Source organism: Eucalyptus grandis, chromosome 5, assembly GCF_016545825.1.
Source record: "Eucalyptus grandis isolate ANBG69807.140 chromosome 5, ASM1654582v1, whole genome shotgun sequence".
Lineage (NCBI taxonomy): Eukaryota > Viridiplantae > Streptophyta > Magnoliopsida > Myrtales > Myrtaceae > Eucalyptus > Eucalyptus grandis.
Window position 1 is genome coordinate 61,585,021 of NC_052616.1, and position 17,702 is coordinate 61,602,722.

A 17,702-nucleotide genomic window follows, 5' to 3' on the forward strand; every position below is an offset into this window, starting at 1 on the left:
TGCCTATGCAACAAAACTTCTACGTCAACTGTACTTGGTAGGGTCTTTTATAAGGTGTTTGATAGACTCTTCACAGCTGCTGCTGGAAAGCTCTCCCTGTCATGATATTGCATTAATCCCGAGGAAATCCAGATGTGTCCAGGGGAGAACGACAAAGAGCTTAGGTCATTTCATGTCCTTTTGTTCAACAAAGAATGTGTTGCCGTTTCTCCATGGGCGGTTTCTCTATCTATCTTTCCACGATGGTACAGCTGTTCACATAGCTCTTGTCGGAATGTGATTGGTTGCCTCGAAAGTTTGAACTGCACATGAGCTCACAAAATATAGACACGTCGAAACGGGTATCATATTTGAGGGGCCTGAGTTGACGTAAGTTAGTTTTATTCAATAAATTGATTACAAATAGGTTTATAATAGTAAGGTCTAAAATAATATAAATGTTAAATAGGTTCATAACTTAGTTAAATTTAGTCCACCTCTATGACTCTCTTTTCACTCTCGATCTCCTACTCGTTCGCTCCATATTCTCATCTCAGTTTGCATATAAGTTTTTCTAAATTCGATTGTTTTTTGGGTGTGGATCGGTAAATTTGTATCATATGAAAATTACTCAAAACAGATCAAATGGATAAATATGTAGCACGATCATGATATGATTTGGGTCGAGCATAAATAATTAAAATTCGTATTGTATGTAAATTGATCAGAACGGGTTAAATAAATTGATTTGAATCGGACGATTTTCGAACTTGATTCCTCGAAGAATCTAGCAAAGTAGGACTACAAAAAGTCATGAAAAGATGGGCCTGGACTTGGGAATCGAAACGGGGGTTCGTTCGCTGTTCTTGATACTGGAATCATGGCCAGCAAAGACGGCCCTCAAGAGTGCAAGATTGCGAGTATCAAATTCGAGCCCATCAGCAGTCAGTACCGTCTTCTTCACTTCGCTGGTCTCCCATTCCCACCCACAAGAAACCAACGATATTTCTCTCCTGTCTGCTTCAGCTCCGCAAGCAATAGGTACCCTGAAACCTTGTTCTCAATTTCCATCTCCTTCTTTGTTCAGTGCTTCTTTCGTTTGTCTGCGAATTTTCCCGACTTGGGTCTGTCCCAATTTGTTTGGAATGATGGTCTTGCGTTGTCTTGTGGAAAAAGGTTCTTCCTTTAGACCTGTAGTTCGTGTTATGTTTTACGGTTGGGGTCAAAGCTTGATGGGTTTCTTGTGTTTTCTCCCTTTATTCTCACTTGTGCGTTCGTTGTGATCGTCACCCATGTCTTTGGCTCATTGGGTTTGCGGATATTGTGTGTTCTGTGCTTAAAAGTGCTTGATTTTTTTCTTCAGCATTTCAAGAATTGGAGATACTGAAGTTTTTGGATATAAATGCTCCAGCAGTGGGCCTTGACATCCTCGACTTTATGGACTCCATCTCAGGGTGGTGAGTTGCAAATTTAGAGTTCATTTTTCCATCAATGGAAAAGTAGAGCTCTTGTTTTGTTTTTCTTGTGTTTTCTTGCATTTATTCTGTTGGGCGCTCTTTGTCTATTGCTGTGGAATTTTGGAGGATCTCGAATGACCCTATTCCTTTTTTTTCTGCAATAGCAAAAGATTGTTTATAATGTGACTTCTTATTTACCAGCTTGTTGTTGCGTAATTATGCGTTGTTGGGTTTTGTTTTTGCTTATATGAATGAACTGACGCTAGTTTGTTGCTTAGTTTTGGATAAACGGTGCTGCTACTTCACTTCTTGTTGTCTTATAGGTAGTTCGTATAACGAAAATTGTGTGCATACAATCTGTTTGATGCAAATACTGCACTGACAAAAACTGTCCTCCATTTTTTGGTCCACTCCACTATAATTGTAGGGGAGCAATATTTAACGGTTGTTTTTGTTAGCTTCTTGAGTAAGTGAAACAATTATGTTATTTTTCAGACCACATGTGGTGAACGGCTTAGTGATCGCAAACTTCTGTTGTTTCTATTCTTTTTCTAAATGCAACTGTCCAGGGAAGTAAAATATGGAGTGGAAAAGGAATAAGTCTTCCATTTTATAGATGAAAGCTGTGGAATGGCTAATTTATATCCCATGCAGAAATATTTTCTTTGGAATTCATTCCTTCAGCAAAGCAGACATAACAGATGCCTGTCTCTGAAATTGTGCAGTAGGATTTACAAGCCAAGACTTGTGATTGAGCTCACCTGAACAAACATTCCTTTTGACATTGTATTGGTTTTTTATTTCAAACAATAACAAAGAGTAAATGGTTTTCTTATGTAGGTTCCTCGAGTCTGATGGAGCATAGGTGGCTTAATTTGTCAGTATTAAGGTCATATACTCTTGGGTTGAAGGTTTACATTCTTTCTTTGCCATTATTCCATGTTGTGTTTATTTTGCCAATAGTATCTCATCTATGTACTTAGTTTCAGAAAACTCCTTTCCTAATTGCTTAGCTGTTTGCTCTGACTCGAACTATCTATTCCCCATGTTTGGACAATTCCTCTACAAGGGATAGAAGTTTTAGATCTGCTGAATGTGTCTAGGTAAATCACCATGTGCTTGCTTGCTATGATCGGCCGCTGCTGTTACATGTCAATCCTGTGTGATTTAAGCATTTGGCATTTGAAGTGTTATGGCCGCCAGAATATGAGCTGCGTAAGGTCAATGTCATGTATGGAAGATATACTTTTATGCCCAAGTCTTATGACAGAGTATGTTTTAGACTTTAAAAGCTAGTTAACATGAGATAGTTATTCAAGTGTTAGGGAGCCTACCATCTGCATCATCTGTTACAGAAGGATTTCTGGCACTTGTATCATTAAGTTCATGTGGACTTTATAAGTTGAGTTAATATGAGACAGTTTCTGATGATTTTCTGTTCATGCTGAGTGTTGCGATGATGTATGCCAGACTCCCAGGTCTTCCTTAGATTTTTAAGGCCCTTTAGTCTCATTTAATGTGAAAGACAAAATGAGAAATAATATGAAAATGCATAATTGTATTACGAAACATAGGGAGTACCATAGAGATTATTTTGTTAAATCTTCCTTGATGAATGAGCAGTTTAATTCTTCAGTAGAGATAATTGGATTATGAAACATAGGGCTTACCATAGAGATTATTTCATGCTTATTAAGGATGTTTTACCCCGTTCATGAGTTTCAACAGTAACTCTCTTGAATAATCCAATGGAGGCTGACCTCTCATTCTCATATCTAAGTTTCCAACTTGATCTGCAGTTTGAAAATGAGCAACGCCGAGTTTTTGGTCGACGAATCAAGAGAACGTGCCTATGTGCCAGTCAGAGGCCCAGACAAGATTCATCAGCCAAGAAAAAATCGATTCCCCAAAACATCGATCTTCCACCCATACTGCCTAAGAAAAAGAAGAAACCCTTTCCAGTCCCTCTGAAAAAGATCCTGCGGGAATCGAGAATGAACAAAAAGCTTGCTCAAATGGGTATAGAGAAGCCCCTTGAACCTCCGAAAAATGGCTTGCTAGTACCTCGTCTGATTCCAGTGGCTTATGATGTCCTGGATGCCTGGAAAGTTCTAATCAAAGGAGTCGCACAGCTCTTGCATGTTATTCCTGTATATGGTTGCAGGTGGATTTTTTTCTCTTACCCTGTAATTATTATAAAGTTGATTGTCTTCCGGATAAACGATTCATTCACTAAGGAACTCCACTCAAGTAGGTCTTTTATCTTGTGAAACTAATTTTTTTTCCTGTGTTTCAACAGTAAATGCTCGGAAGTTCATGTGGCTGAGACCGGCCATAAAATTCAGGACTGCCTAGGTTCATCTAATGCACAGCGTAGAAGCTTCCATTCATGGGTGCGGGGCTCCATCAATGATGTTCTACTCCCTGTCGAGTCATATCACCTCTATGATCCTTTTGGAAAGCGTGTCAAGCACGAGACTCGTTTTGATTATGATAGAATTCCAGCTGTTGTTGAGCTGTGCATCCAAGCTGGCGTGGATATACCAGAATACCCTTCTCGTCGAAGAACCAAACCGATCAGAATGATTGGAAAGAAAGTTTTCAATCGAGGTGAATATGTGGAAGAGCCTAGGCCATGGCGTACTGCGGATTTGTCTGCACTTGTTGAATTCGACACCCATGGGGCTTGCGAGCGATTCCCTCCTCCTTTGTTGTCAGAGGTACCTAGTATAGCACAAGAGACGATGGATGCATACCGGACTGTCCGATCTGGTGTTAAGAGATTGATGAAGAGCTATACAGTCAAGGCTTGTGGGTACTGCTCAGAGGTTCACGTCGGGCCTTGGGGCCACAATGCGAAGCTCTGTGGGGAATTCAAACACCAATGGAGGGATGGTAAGCATGGCTGGCAAGATGCCACACCAGACGAAGTTTTCCCTCCTAACTACGTGTGGCACGTGCGAGACCCGAAGGGACCTCCACTGACGGGCGCGCTCAAGTCATATTACGGCAAGGCTCCCGCCATTGTAGAAATCTGCATGCAGGCAGGTGCACAGATACCTGAGATATACAAACCCATGATGAGGCTCGACATTATAATACCTGAATCCGATGAGGCTCGCTTAGTTGCATGAGCGAATCAGATGTTGGGAACTCCCGAAATTCAGAGCGAATAGACTCATATGATTGATTGCCGATGCTGTCCATTTCTCCAGTTGATCTCAAGAGGTAGGGAAAACATGATCGATTAAACATGTCGAGCCGTCGAGCCGAGATCCCTGCGTCCCCCTGGCTATGTCGTGAGGATCAATTTGGGACAAGAAGGTGGTGATAAGGATTAACCCAGATTGGAGTGGTGTTCTTTATGGCGACTTTTCAAGGATTTTTCTTCTGTAACTTTCGTGATCGTCGTTGGAAACTATTTGACTTGTAATTACTCTTGGAGGAAGACATCAGTCAAGAGGGCATTCCTTTAGATGTTCATCTCAGACAGCATTAGACTGTGCATGTTTATGTAAAGAAAAGTGCACATTTCTTCTTCCTGTATTCTCAAGCTCTTGGTATGTTGTGCTTCTCATCCTCTATTATAAAGAAAACGGAGCTCCTATTTTTAAGGGTTGCATAATCTCCTCCCAAAATTCCATTCACAATTTAATTACACATTTAGCTGAAGCAATTCATTTAACCCTTCATTGGGATAACATCACAAAAAGCTTCGGTATATCTATGATAAATTTACTTCGAATTAATTTTTTGACTATCAAAAACTCCAAATTGATATATTTATGACAAATTTACTTTCTATTAATTTCCTCTAAATTAGATTAATACTATGAAAATGCCACAAACCGATATACATGTAACAAACGGAAGGTAAAATCCCAAGTCGGTACACTTATCAATTAGTACTCTAACTCGGAAATTGACGCTAAAATTTAAGGGTAACTAACAAAGGGTAAATTTGATATGATTTTTTGTGAAAAAAAATTGGTTTAGGATAAATTTATCATAAATACACTAATTTAATATTTCCGTGGTATTGACTCTTCATTTAATTCATTTATTTATAAATACATAAATAAATTAAAACTAATCATCTCATTAATCACATTTTAAATAAATCATGTCCTTATGGAATGGTCCTAAAGGCTGAAATGGGCATTACATAAAACCGTTGGGAAAGCAGGGAAATAATAGTTACAGAACATAAAATATCCCTAAGAGGCTGGGATGGTAAGACATCCAATTGAAAGGGAGTTTTTGGTTCGACGTGCTTTTGCTATCCAATCGGCGGCTCCAAATTCTTCCCAGGGGCAACCTTCGTCACGTTCCAAGGTGCATCTTCTGGGCCCATTAAGCTCTCCACTACAGTCACGTTGTCACTCTCACAGACGTAAGCTATTGTTTCCTTCTGACTTCCCCACAAGTGAGCCTCTTGGATTTGCTTCAGAAACTCCAGACCTTTTACAGCAGCTAGGGTTTCATTTAATTCATTTATTTATAAATACATAAAAAAAAAAAAAACTAGTAATCTTATTAATCACATTTTAAAAATAAATAAATCATGTGTCCTAATGGACTGAAACGGGCATACATAAAACCGTTGGGAAAGCAGGGAAAAAATAGTTCAGAACCGAACTCCCACTCTGCAAGAAGCCATACGCCCTCTGGCCAGAGCGTCTCCACCGTGCAGAATTCAACACCCTCTCAGGATCGAAGCGGATGATTCAAAGCGTATATGGAACATCACCATCGCCGGCGTCGCCATGCATCCCGTCGGAGCCTGCCCTGTTCGCTGCCGGAGCTTTCTCAACCTTCTTGCCGCAAGTCATTGCATATGCAGGGGGCCCCTGCTTTCTTCCCCGGCGAGGCAGTTCGTCAGGAGGTACACGACCCGGATTCGGATTCCCAGGGCTCTGAGCTCGCTTCCGACACCGACCCGAGATCCCGACATCCGTGACCGCAACGTGATGATCAAGACGCTGGGTCGCGGGGGCAGAGTCCAGGAAGCGAGGAAGGTGTTCGACGATATGCCTCACCGGGACGCTTTCTCTTATTCGTCCATGATCAAGGCGTACCTCAAGGACAATGATCTTCCCAAGGCCGAGCGGCTCTTCCGGGAAATGCCCGGGAGAAATGTGGGAGTCGACTCGGCGATGATAGACGGGTACGCGAAGGCTGGCCGTCTGGGTGATGCCCAGAAGGTTTTCGACGAAATGACGGAGCGGAATGTGTACTCGTGGACTAGTTTGGTTTCCGGGTACTTTAGGAGCGGGCAGGTTGACAAGGGTCTCGCGCTTTTCGAACAAATGCCGGATAGGAATGTGGTCTCTTGGACTACTGTTGTTCAAGGCTATGCTTGCAATGGCTTGATCGATGAAGCTCGTAGAACTTTCGATCTGATGCCTGAGAAGAACGTTGTTGCTTGGACGGTGATGATCAAGTCTTACGTTGAGAATGGTCGATTGGATGATGCGGAGCAGCTCTTCAGGGAAATGCCGCAGAAGAATACATACTCTTGGAATGTCATGATTCAGGGTTTGATGGATGGCAATAGGGTTACTGAAGCCATCCAGATGTTTAATACGATGCCTCAGAGAAATGAGGTTTCTTGGACTATTATGGTCACTGGTCTAGCACGGAATGGAATGACTGAACATGCAAGGGAATATTTCGACAAAATGCCTAATAAAGATATTGCTTCATGGAATGCTATGGTCACGGCGTACATTGATGGAGGGCTTATGCTTGAAGCTAATGAAATTTTCAGCTCAATGCCGCAAAGGAATATAGTCACCTGGAATGCCATGATTGATGGTTACGCAAGACATGGCCCAGAAGGTGAAGCCTTACGCCTCCTCATTCACATGTGGCGGTCTGCATTTAGGCCAAATGAGACGACTATCAGTAGTGCCTTAACCTCATGTGAAGGCACATTAGAAGTCATGCAAGCTCATGCACTAGTTATAAATCTCGGGTTTGAGAATGAAACACCACTTGCTAACGCTCTTGTTACCATGTATTCAAGAAATGGGGATCTTTTCTCTGCTAGGTTAGTCTTCGAGAATCTTGAGTCTAAAGATGTTGTCTCATGGACTGCAATGATATTATCTTATGCAAATCATGGATATGGTCAGCATGCATTGCATGTGTTTGCACGCATGCTAAGGGCAGGAGCCACACCAGACAAGATCACATTTGTAGGGGTTTTATCAGCTTGTAGTCATGCCGGCATGGTCAAGAAAGGTCGGATGCTTTTTAACTCGATGGTCGCTGCATATGCTTTAGAACCAAAAGCGGAGCATTACTGTTGCCTTGTGGATATGCTAGGTCGGGCAGGACAAGTAGAAGAGGCTTTGGAGGTTTTCAGCAATATGCCTCAGTGCGAACAAGACGGTGCTGTCATGGGCGCACTCCTTGGCGCTTGCAGGTTTCATGGATACGATAGTCTAGCAAATCTCCTCGGGGAGAAGCTAATAGAGCTAGAGCCTGATGCCGCGGGGCTTATGTGCTATGGGCTAATGCATTTGCTGCAAGTGGCAAGTGGAGTGAATTCGCACGAGTGAGGAAGAAAATGAAGGAACAGAACGTGAGGAAAGTTCCGGGCTTCAGTCAAATAGAAGTGAATGGGAAAAGCCACGTTTTCTTTGCCGGGGACAGATCACATCCAGAGATGGAGAGAGTCTACAGATTGCTCCAGGATAAGCTCATGCCCCTAATGCTTGAAATGGCTTCCACGAAAGAGAACCGACCCGTGACAGTATAGCTCATAAAGAACCATATACAAGTTATCAATGCATCTGAGTGTGAGACGTTTTTTTGCACAGAGCTTCAGATTCAGTTCATTCGTGTAGGCTGTGGATATTCCGGAGAGCGAAAGGTTTCTCTGTACCCAAATTACAGTCTTTGCAGGGGTAATGTGCAGGTCGAGCGACATGCTTTGAACCCTTTGATTTTTCTGATCAAATCTTACTTGCTGACACCGTGTTTGTCCGGAAGGCTGCATTGCTGTTGATCGTGTACCCCCTTCAGATGAGCAAAAGACAGTGACTTTTTCTCTGGAGTCGGTTGCCTGGTGCAGGATGTGAAAGGGAGACTAGACTAGTCGAGCTCAAGCCACCACCTCGGTATTCGAATGGCTTTGAAAGATTAAGGGATAAGCACGTTAGAGGTCGTAAAACTTATTACAAAGTACAATTTAAACCATTTTTAAAAAGTGCAATTAAATTTTAAAACTTGTTATAAAAGTGCAATTGAGTCCTATAACTTTCAAAAAATGTAATCAATTTCTAAAACTTGTCAAATTGATCAAATCCAGTTTTTCTATTAATGATATTTTTGAAATTTTTAGGATTTAATTGCATTCTTATTACAAATTTTAACACTCAATTGCACTATTTAAAAGTTTTAAGATTAGATTTTATTTTCATAATAAGTTTTAAAACTTACATAGCACTTTTTGAAAAAGTTTTAGGGTACAATTATACTTTCATGATAAGTTTTAAAATTTCTTTTAAACTTTTTCCAAAGATTAACATTCCTCTAGCTGTGTCCGAACATAATCAACATCGTGTTCACAGTAGCTTGGGAATCCAATTCCTATCACATCAGTGGAGCCTTACCCGGTCGAGGCAATTGTGTTCATTCACGGGTTTTTATAGACTCAGGCCTCTTTGAATGATTGAGATAGATAATGTCTTTTAGGCTATAAATATTCCCCATATGAAGAGCAACCGAAAACTATAGTCTATTCAAAGTGGCCTCCCTTGGTCGGCGCACTTGCAATAAAAATCTACTCCAATAACAAGCAAAGCAACAACCTCCCCAATAATTTCAGTCTTAGTTTAGTCTTCAGCTCCAACTGCACCCCCACAAGAGAAAGCAAACAGTTAGTGCCAAAGAATTCATAAATATATCTATCTCTCCCTTTCCATCCCTTTACGTTCATGAATTTTCTAAGAAAGTCATTGACTCTCCCCTGTTCACAAATCTTTCGATCAATTGCATCCGGCATGAAATCCGGGCCAGCCTAGCTGGACATGTCATCATATTAGGACATCATTCGCATCGGTAAAAATTTCCTACGAGGGCATCAATAGACGCGTCCCTATTGATTAAATTTTATTCCACATCGAATCCCCCGAAAATTTAGGACGAACACGTTGGTCGAATTTGGCGGGAAGGACGAATTTAAAAACACATAGAATTGATTTAAAAGATACGTGAAAGTATAAAAGCACAAGGTAAAATCTTTTCCCTCGTAATTCATTATCTTCTTGATATTTCATCTCTATGCCCCGACTAGACGTGCTATATGCCATCATCAATCTTCTCTTCTTAAGATTCTTTTTCCTCACAATTCACTACCATCCTAATGACACGGTCCATGGATAGAGCATGATCTAAGATCGTCCGTGATAGACCGGGTCACACACAAAGGGCTGTTCATGAACAACCCACAACCGACCCACGATCAATCCATGAGTGGTACGAGCAAAGGCCCATGCACAGCCCATGGACGACCCATGAGCAACGTTCGACCAGCCCATGTGCAACCCGTGACTCGTGAGATGGAGTTGCAAATTTGGATCTTGCTTTTGACACACGCTCATAATCTTCCCAAGAGTCTGTCATGTGCAACCATCGAGCAACCTACTATGTAATCTTATAATGATGATACATATTCAAAATGCACCGTTGGATTGGAGGAACAATCAATGACTGACATGCAATCCGCATTTATATAAAGAGGGAATCCCTCTTCATTATTGTAACTAACTAGTTCATTTACAAGTGAATATATACTCTCTTTGCCTCATCCGACTTTTGTATTCGAGCGTGTATGTAAGATTGACTTGGAATTAATAATTCTAAAGCCGCATGATATTTTGATCGATTGAGATCGACCAACCCGTGACATTAACATCTCATACATATATATATATATATATGCCCCGACTAGACCAAAAGCTATCCATAGAAGAATTTCTTCTCCACGAAACTCAAGCAAATCGACGGTCCTATTCAAGGCTTTCCGACAATAACGACCGATTCATCATAGCACCTCATCGTATCGACACGTATCGATAGGGTCGTGCGATGTACATATGAAAGGTCTCTAATCAGAGATGCAGTACCCGATCATGGATTGGGACTCCTGATTGATACAAAGCACGTGAAGGAAGGTGAGCTTGCAAATCAAAAGGTACGAAACCGGGGCGAGAAAAACCAGGCCGTCGTCCTGGCACGAGGCGGAAAAAGCGCAGAAAGCGACGAAAATCTCGACAAAAAAAAAGCAGGGCCAGGCCAGCGCCGCGACCAGTCATCTCCGTACCGACCCCGCCCTCCGGCCCCTACTCCCCTCTCTCTCTCTCTAGACTTTCTCTCTCTAGCTTTGCGCCTTTTCCTTTTCCCATGTGTAAAAAACAAAGAAAATTTGAGGGGGAGAAAAAGGTATGATTTTTACGCCGCGTACAAAAAGCGGTTTCCCGTCATCGTCATATCATCATCATCATCATCATCATTTTCCATTTTCACTCTTTACTGCCCCCACCCCCCACCCACCTCCTCCTCCTCCTCCTCTTCCGCTCTTTCTGCTGCTAGTCCGCCGCGGTTCGCCGGCGGGTCCGAGGTGCTTCCGGTGGTCCGGTCCGGCGGCGGGCGGGTGGGTGGGGTTGGCTTTTTTCGCTTTAGGGTTGATGTTCCCGAGGCTGATCCAGCCCCACGAGGGGCTCATCGGCCACCCCGACGACTTCGTCGGCGGCGGTGGCGGCGGCGGCGGGCCCGGGCACCGGGGGACCCGTGCCTCGTGCTGACCTCCGATCCCAAGCCCCGGCTCCGCTGGACGACCGATCTCCACGAGCGCTTCGTCGACGCCGTCACCCAGCTCGGCGGAGCCAGCAGTGAGTCCCCCTCACCTTTTCTTTTGCCGTACGGTTCGTGCGTCGCGACGCGTGTCGCGTTTGATTGTGGTGTTCTCCGGTGTTACCCTGCTGGAAAGGTTTGACTTTGGTAGCTCGGCTGAGACTGAGAGTGTTTGGTTAGTTCGGTTGTTGTCCTGGGATCCACAATTTGGGCTGCTGTTTGGGGACTTTGCGCAGTGTGAAGTTAGTGAGAGAATGCATGTTGTGTTCGGTACTCCTTAGGGTAGGATTTGACGCGGCGGAATTTGGGTTTCGTCGAAAGACTTTGTTTGGGCTCGAATGAGGTGGCTTTTTTATGTGGATCGGTGAGTTTCCCATCCCGAGCTGCGAGAACTGCTGCAGGTTCCTCTACAAGAAACCGAGGAATTGGGGAAGTCGTGAAAGTCTAGAATTTTGCTTATTTAGGAGGGAATTTAATACTCGCTTAGAATGCCGGTCGCAGAACTGTTGAGGAAGCTCTCGACTGAAAGATGCGAGAAATTTTCTCCCAGCGCTCAACTTAGGCTAGTGTTTGCCTGATGCTGGAGTGATCTATTAGAGTCGAGAGAATGAGGTTGTAGAGCAAAGAGGAATTGTAAGGGCTTATGCTGGAAAGTAGTTGATCTTGGAATCTTGTTTCCATAAGAAATGACAGTCAATCTAACTTAGAAAATCTTAAGCAGTTTGTTCAGTAGGAGGTTCCAGTATGAGTCGGTTGTTTCATTTTATTTTTTCTTTATTTGGCCCAAAAGAATGTTTTGGGTCTACATCCAAGAAAAGATAGCGACCATGAGTATTTCCAAATCACTTGGCCTTGAAATCAGGTACTTTTAGTGATTGACAGGAAGCTTCCAGATCATTTTCCTGTTAAATGAAGTTTTGAAGGGCCAATTTGTGAATTGGTGCTTCTAATCCAATCATTTTTTTTTTTTAAATGGATGACATATGATAGGTAGTTTATGACCAGAAGTCAAGGCCTTGCCCCCTTCCTCATGCAGGAAGAGATCTAGAAATCAACAGGATTCCCTTTTTGGTAGGGCTCCAGCCAACTTGTGTAAGAGGCTTGCATGTTTTATTGCGTGTTAGCTTTGCATGGACTTGATTGATGACTTCCTCGCATTGGCGGACGCGCTTGTGTTTTGTGAGAAGATATGCCACTTGCATTGTTATATTGGTTGCTTCATGACATCAGTGCTCTTTTATCTGATTTGTAACTGAGAGGGATCAATGGAGACATGGCAGAAAATCTCTGGCTTTTGGTTGACTGCTTGAGTAGTTCTCCAATTTTGGTATTTATTTGAAATTTTCTGAGAATTTACTCTTCATTTAGTAACGTTCGAGTTTCGGAAGTGTGCTTCGTACATTAATTGATATTTGTAGCATATGTATTTTAAATGAAACTGAAGAAACAATTGCTTCTCTCTGAATGTTCATTTACATCCCTCATGCTTGAAATAACGGAAAAACACTTGACACTCAACTTCTGGAGAGCTAAAAGCTAGGGTGCTCATTTGTTGCTTTGAATGCAACTTATGTTCTGAATGTTTGTGCTATGGGTGTGAATCTGCAAAACTTGCACATGTGAAGTTTCTCAAGAAAAAAGAGGATAATTGAGCTGTAGGGGCTTTTTCACGCATGCAATCAGATAGAAAAACTGGATAAGACATGGTCTGAGAGTAGCATCTAGCAATGCTTGATACTAACATTGCTTAGTTGCTACCAGTTGAGGTATTGGCATAGATATTTCGTCCAAATGTCTGGTTTTTTTGCTTATTCTATACATGGTTGTGTTTATTGTATTTAATGGTTTTGGCTGATAGGAATTGGGTGTCATTTCGTGATTCCTTGGTAAAACTCATGAGTTGTAGGGGCCTTTTTACACATGCAATCAAATAGAAAAACTGGATAAGACATATTCTGAGAGTACATTGCTAAGTTACTACCAGTTGAGGTATTGCCATAGATATTTTGTCCAAGTGTTGGGTTTTTTTTTTTCTTATTCTATACATGGTTGTATTTATTGTATTTAATGGTTTTGACTGATAAGAATGGGTTATCATTTCATGATTCCTTGGTAAAAATCATGCATTTTTCCTTTTATTTTCTGAGATTTATTCAAATGCCAGCAGCTGACTGGGTTATACAAATATCCTAGCAGGATAAATATATTTTTCCATGGAAGAACCAGCTTTGAATGTTATGTAGAACTTACTTATACATAGAAAAAGGTCGTGAAGATCCTTTATTTACTCTTCATCTTCCACCTAGTAAATCATCCAGGCTCTATAAAGCAGTATAACTAAGAAGTTGGTCAACGCCCATACCAATACCGACAACCGAGCCTTTTACACGAATAACTATGCCATTTTATTTGTAATGGTCTGTAACTCCATACTTAAATAAATTGAAATCTTTCAATGAAAATCCACCTACATAAACAACAATAGTTGAGCCTTTTTTCACTGAGTGGAGTTGGCTACATTAATCTTTTACGTTGTTCCTCTTTATATAATCGTGAGTTTTTGAAGGATCTAGGTTATTCATAAACGTCTCATAAAAACGGTCCAACATTATTTGCGATTTGTTTGTCACCACTTTATATATCAACAAATGAAAGTGAGCTTTTGGCCTTCTCTTTTCAATTCTCCAGTGCTTTTGTTTTTGGTCCAAAAGGAGTTGAGGCTGCTATCATGGACTCTTATTTAGATGCATGTGTGTTGAATCTCACACTCCGGGGAATCACATATAAAATCCTTCTCAAAGTGTTGGAGTTATGAGAACTTTTGTCATCATTTGCATTCAATGCTGCAGATGGCAATCTTGATAGCAATTGTAGGAGAGACACAGATGGCAAAGCAGATGGTCATAGCTTTAGGTTTGCCATCTCTTGGCTTTGATAGTTATGTGACATAGTCCTGTTAACATTGACTTGGGTGAAGCCACATCTTATGGGTTGTATATGGCTTGGAAAGATTTTGACGCAGTGTGTTCTGCTTTTGGTTTGGCTTACCCAGTTTCTCCGCCCAGGCAACACCCTGAATGTACAATTTGGATGTACCGTGAAAATGATTAGGGACTAGAACTGCGGCTGAAGTCTCCCGTCTTTTCTAAATCAGTTTCAATGTTGGTTGTGTTTACTTTGTTTTGGTGCTTACCTGCATGTTTTGAGAGTCACCTAAATTTGATGTATCCTGTGAGTTGGGAGTTCTCCATTACTGTCCCATTAATTTTATGGAGGCATTGATCCAATTTGCAGAAGCTACTCCAAAGGCCATTATGCGGACAATGAATGTGAAAGGGTTGACTCTCTTCCATTTGAAGAGTCACCTCCAGGTTATAGCATGCTAAATCACTAAAATGCCTTATTGAAGATGGAGATCTGGTGATCAACAACTAATTATGGTGTTTCTTTTTATTCAGAAATACAGGCTAGGCAAGCAATCAGGGAAAGAGGGGGCTGATGCACCCAAAGACGGTATTCCATTGCCTTTCATTGATTGATTTATCCTTGACAGAAATATCTTGGGCTGATGAAGAAAAGTCAGATATTATCCTCTATTATAGGATATTTAGATTTTATCCACTCGCAGATTTTCTCTCTTACACATTTTGCTTTTGCCATTTTGTTGTTGGGTTGTCAGGTTCTTACCTTTTAGAAAACCCTGGTAGTGGTAATTCTACCCCAAGCTTACCATCATCTGATCTGAATGAGTAAGGCTGAGTTTGTCCAATCTTCCTTCTCCCTGTGGTTCTTCTTCTTCCAAGTGCTTGCATCTTGAAATTTTAATTTTTGACGATAACCGGCTTTGGCAGAAATTATGAAGTCAAAGAGGCATTAAGAGCACAAATGGAAATGCAAAGCAAATTACATCTTCAAGTTGAGGTGATTGGTTTCCCATATTAAATACATACTGTAGTTTCATTTCTTTTGGGATGTTCAAAGGAAGAGTCTGTGATCTCTTTTGTGATTTTTCTGGTCATCTTCAGAATGTTTGTGCTAATTCCACATTCCGAATTACTAACTGATCGCCGGCCAAGAACAACATAATGTATTCTCAGACTTGACAGGAGATTTAGATCTACTATTATTGAGTTATCTGATCCTCAGTATATTATGTAGGCTGAGAAGCACTTGCAAATACGCCAGGAGGCGGAGAGAAGATACATGGCAATGCTTGAGAGGGCCTGCAAGATGCTTGCCGACCAATTTATCACTAGCGCAATCATTGATAATGAAAACCAAAAATGCCAGGCATATGGGGTTAGGATGCCAAGAAACCCGTCCATTGATCCACTTGGCTTTTACACGCATGAGGTGGCTGCAGTACATGGCACGGAGGATGATTTGCCACCGAGCCTCCATTCCCAGAGGGGTGATTGCTCTACTGAAAGCTGCTTGACCTCACACGAGAGTCCCAGAATTTTAGCTTTGGAAGAATCTCCAGCTGGAGGAAAGAAACGACCGATGGGCATTGACTCAACAAGCGCCCCTCTTATTTGGAGTGAAGCTAAGTTGAAGATCCAGGATGTCGCTGTGCCCCAGGTAAGCCCTCATGGCCTCACTGGCTTTGGGATGTAGGGCTGAATATTCTGTATTCAATTCATCTGGCTAATTGGCCTAGCTCCTAGCCCGCCCTGCAATTTCAAGTGTAAAAAAACGCCAGTTCTCTTTTTGTCCTCTTCGTCATTGGCAGAAACAGTTGAAACAACTGCCTTAAAACCCTGTAAATTATCGACAATTGGAATGCTAAGACTCCTTAGTTTTTGACCTTGGGATCATTCTCCACCAACACGAGATGCTTGGCCAGTAGATTTGATTTCCTTTAGAGATTGTGCACATTAGAGGGATTTTCAAATGATGCATATGTGGCTGATGAAATAATTGTAATCTAGAAAAAAAAAAATAGCTGTAATCTAAGAGCTTTGCATTTATAGTTGCCATGTAAAATGTAATCACGGTGGAATTTAAAGAATGTTGCTTGCAAACTGTTCAAGAGGATAAATTTAGAGAAATAACGTTGTTTAAGTTGGCAATTGTGGATAACGAATTCATTTGTGCTGTTCCTGGAGCTAAAGGTTAGAATATTGCAGGAGGCAATGCTAAGGCTGAGAAACCAATTTACTCCATCTTTACACAGTCAATAGCTCGTAAATCATATATCTCAAGATTGAACTGCCGAATGAAATTGGACATGGTTCTTTGTATGGCTGACTCATGTCGATGCACTAATCACAATGGTTGTGAGTTCTTTGACGACGCTCGTCCATATCTCTTGTATCATGCATCTCATTAGACCATTCCATGAATGTAAATTTCATAGGATGTATCGACACCGATTCAGACAGCGACAGTTGATCGAATCGTGCCCCCTCGAATCTTGGAAATTCTGACTAGAGTCACAAAAGCAATATCTGTTAGCCGGTGGCAGCCGGCTCTGCTATATGGTTAGATAATTTCGATTGGTCGTTTCCGGAGTACAGTTAGGATGGTGGTCAGGACAGCACAGCATACTTTTCTCTAAGAAGCATGCCAATAAAAAACACCAGAAAGTCCAAAATGCATTGCTATCGGGCCAGCCAACAGGAAAGCGATCTCTTTGTTCTGATGGGTGCCGGAATCATATCGATGCTGGCCGGAATATGACCCGTAGATTCCCCCGCCAAAGTGGGGCCGCAGCTTCCAGCAAAACGACACGAGCTTCGGTTGCCCATGTTGTCTCCTTCCTCTTCCCTCAGCGTATCCCTAGTCAGATTTTTCCTCGTCTCTAGATAAATTCTCCATGAATTAGCATTCCTCTTCGGAACTGCCTATGCTTGATGTTCATATCATTTGCTTTTGGGGCTTAGACATGTTAGTCATGCTTGCTTTTGGCTCTGTCCTAACATTGCCGAGATGCGGTGGTCGCATATGGTAGATTTTCACGAGCACATCGAGTTTATTGCGGGTCACAGACAAGTTATTCCATGTCGAAACTAAAAGATTCGCACATAAATGTTCCTCTAAGGAGGTTGGTTTGAGTAAGAATTGAATACAAAATGCAATGCTTCTTAAGATGCTAGATCGCGTCATTTTACCAATTTCGTGAGAATAATATCGTCTATAATGTTTCTTACTTATGATTGAGAAATTTTGTCCTCAAGTAAATTTTATCATGGTGCAAAAAATTATGATTCACGAAATTATTTGTTTAAAAAGTGTTAGTTCATATACGAGTGGGGTTGAAAAATGTTTTTGATATCAGATTCCATAGAAATGGAGCTTGACAAATCGCCATTCATGTTGAGCTTAGAAATGGAGAGCAAAATACGGAAGAGAAAAATATTCTCTAAACACACTATCTTCTAAAGAAAATCATGCAAATGT

The 17,702-nt window shown here is 41.6% G+C and overlaps 2 protein-coding genes and 1 pseudogene across 4 annotated transcripts; all 3 read left to right on the forward strand.

The window, feature by feature from the left end:
* Positions 1-913: 913 nt before the first annotated feature.
* LOC104445779 (APO protein 1, chloroplastic) lies at positions 914-5,061 on the forward strand. Of its 2 annotated transcripts, none has more exons than XM_010059702.3 (5): positions 914-1,020; positions 1,343-1,436; positions 2,277-2,347; positions 3,236-3,600; positions 3,736-5,061. In XM_010059702.3, exons 2-5 carry the CDS (start codon positions 1,382-1,384, stop codon positions 4,568-4,570), a joined length of 1,326 nt encoding a protein of 441 aa, XP_010058004.1. In that variant the 5' UTR covers positions 914-1,020; positions 1,343-1,381; the 3' UTR covers positions 4,571-5,061. The 2 variants fall into 2 exon arrangements, with proteins under 2 accessions (XP_010058004.1, XP_010058005.1); XM_010059703.3 differs by having other exon boundaries at positions 1,014-1,155.
* A 968-nt stretch (positions 5,062-6,029) lies between these two features.
* Positions 6,030-8,434, forward strand: LOC104445781 (pentatricopeptide repeat-containing protein At4g02750). Its single transcript, XM_010059704.3, is given in 2 exon segments — positions 6,030-7,931; positions 7,934-8,434. Coding segments are annotated over 2 exon segments (1,998 nt in total). The 5' UTR covers positions 6,030-6,202; the 3' UTR covers positions 8,203-8,434.
* Positions 8,435-11,119: 2,685 nt separating this feature from the next.
* Positions 11,120-16,109, forward strand: LOC120293510 (annotated as a pseudogene). Its single transcript, XR_005551464.1, has 6 exons — positions 11,120-11,338; positions 14,595-14,671; positions 14,759-14,813; positions 14,980-15,049; positions 15,152-15,221; positions 15,459-16,109. The product of XR_005551464.1 is annotated as a protein PHR1-LIKE 2-like (transcript).
* The last annotated feature ends 1,593 nt before the right edge of the window (positions 16,110-17,702 follow it).

What these genes read in the sequence shown, in the direction of transcription:
- LOC104445779 (XM_010059702.3), top strand. Translation starts at nt 1,382, where the DNA reads ATGCTCCAGCAGTGGGCCTTGACATCCTCGACTTTATGGACTCCATCT. An exon ending in CATATACTCTTGGGTTGAAG is followed by an intron (nt 2,348 to 3,235) that starts GTTTACATTCTT and finishes CTTGATCTGCAG; the next exon opens with TTTGAAAATGAGCAACGCCG. An exon ending in ATTCCTGTATATGGTTGCAG is followed by an intron (nt 3,601 to 3,735) that starts GTGGATTTTTTT and finishes GTGTTTCAACAG; the next exon opens with TAAATGCTCGGAAGTTCATG.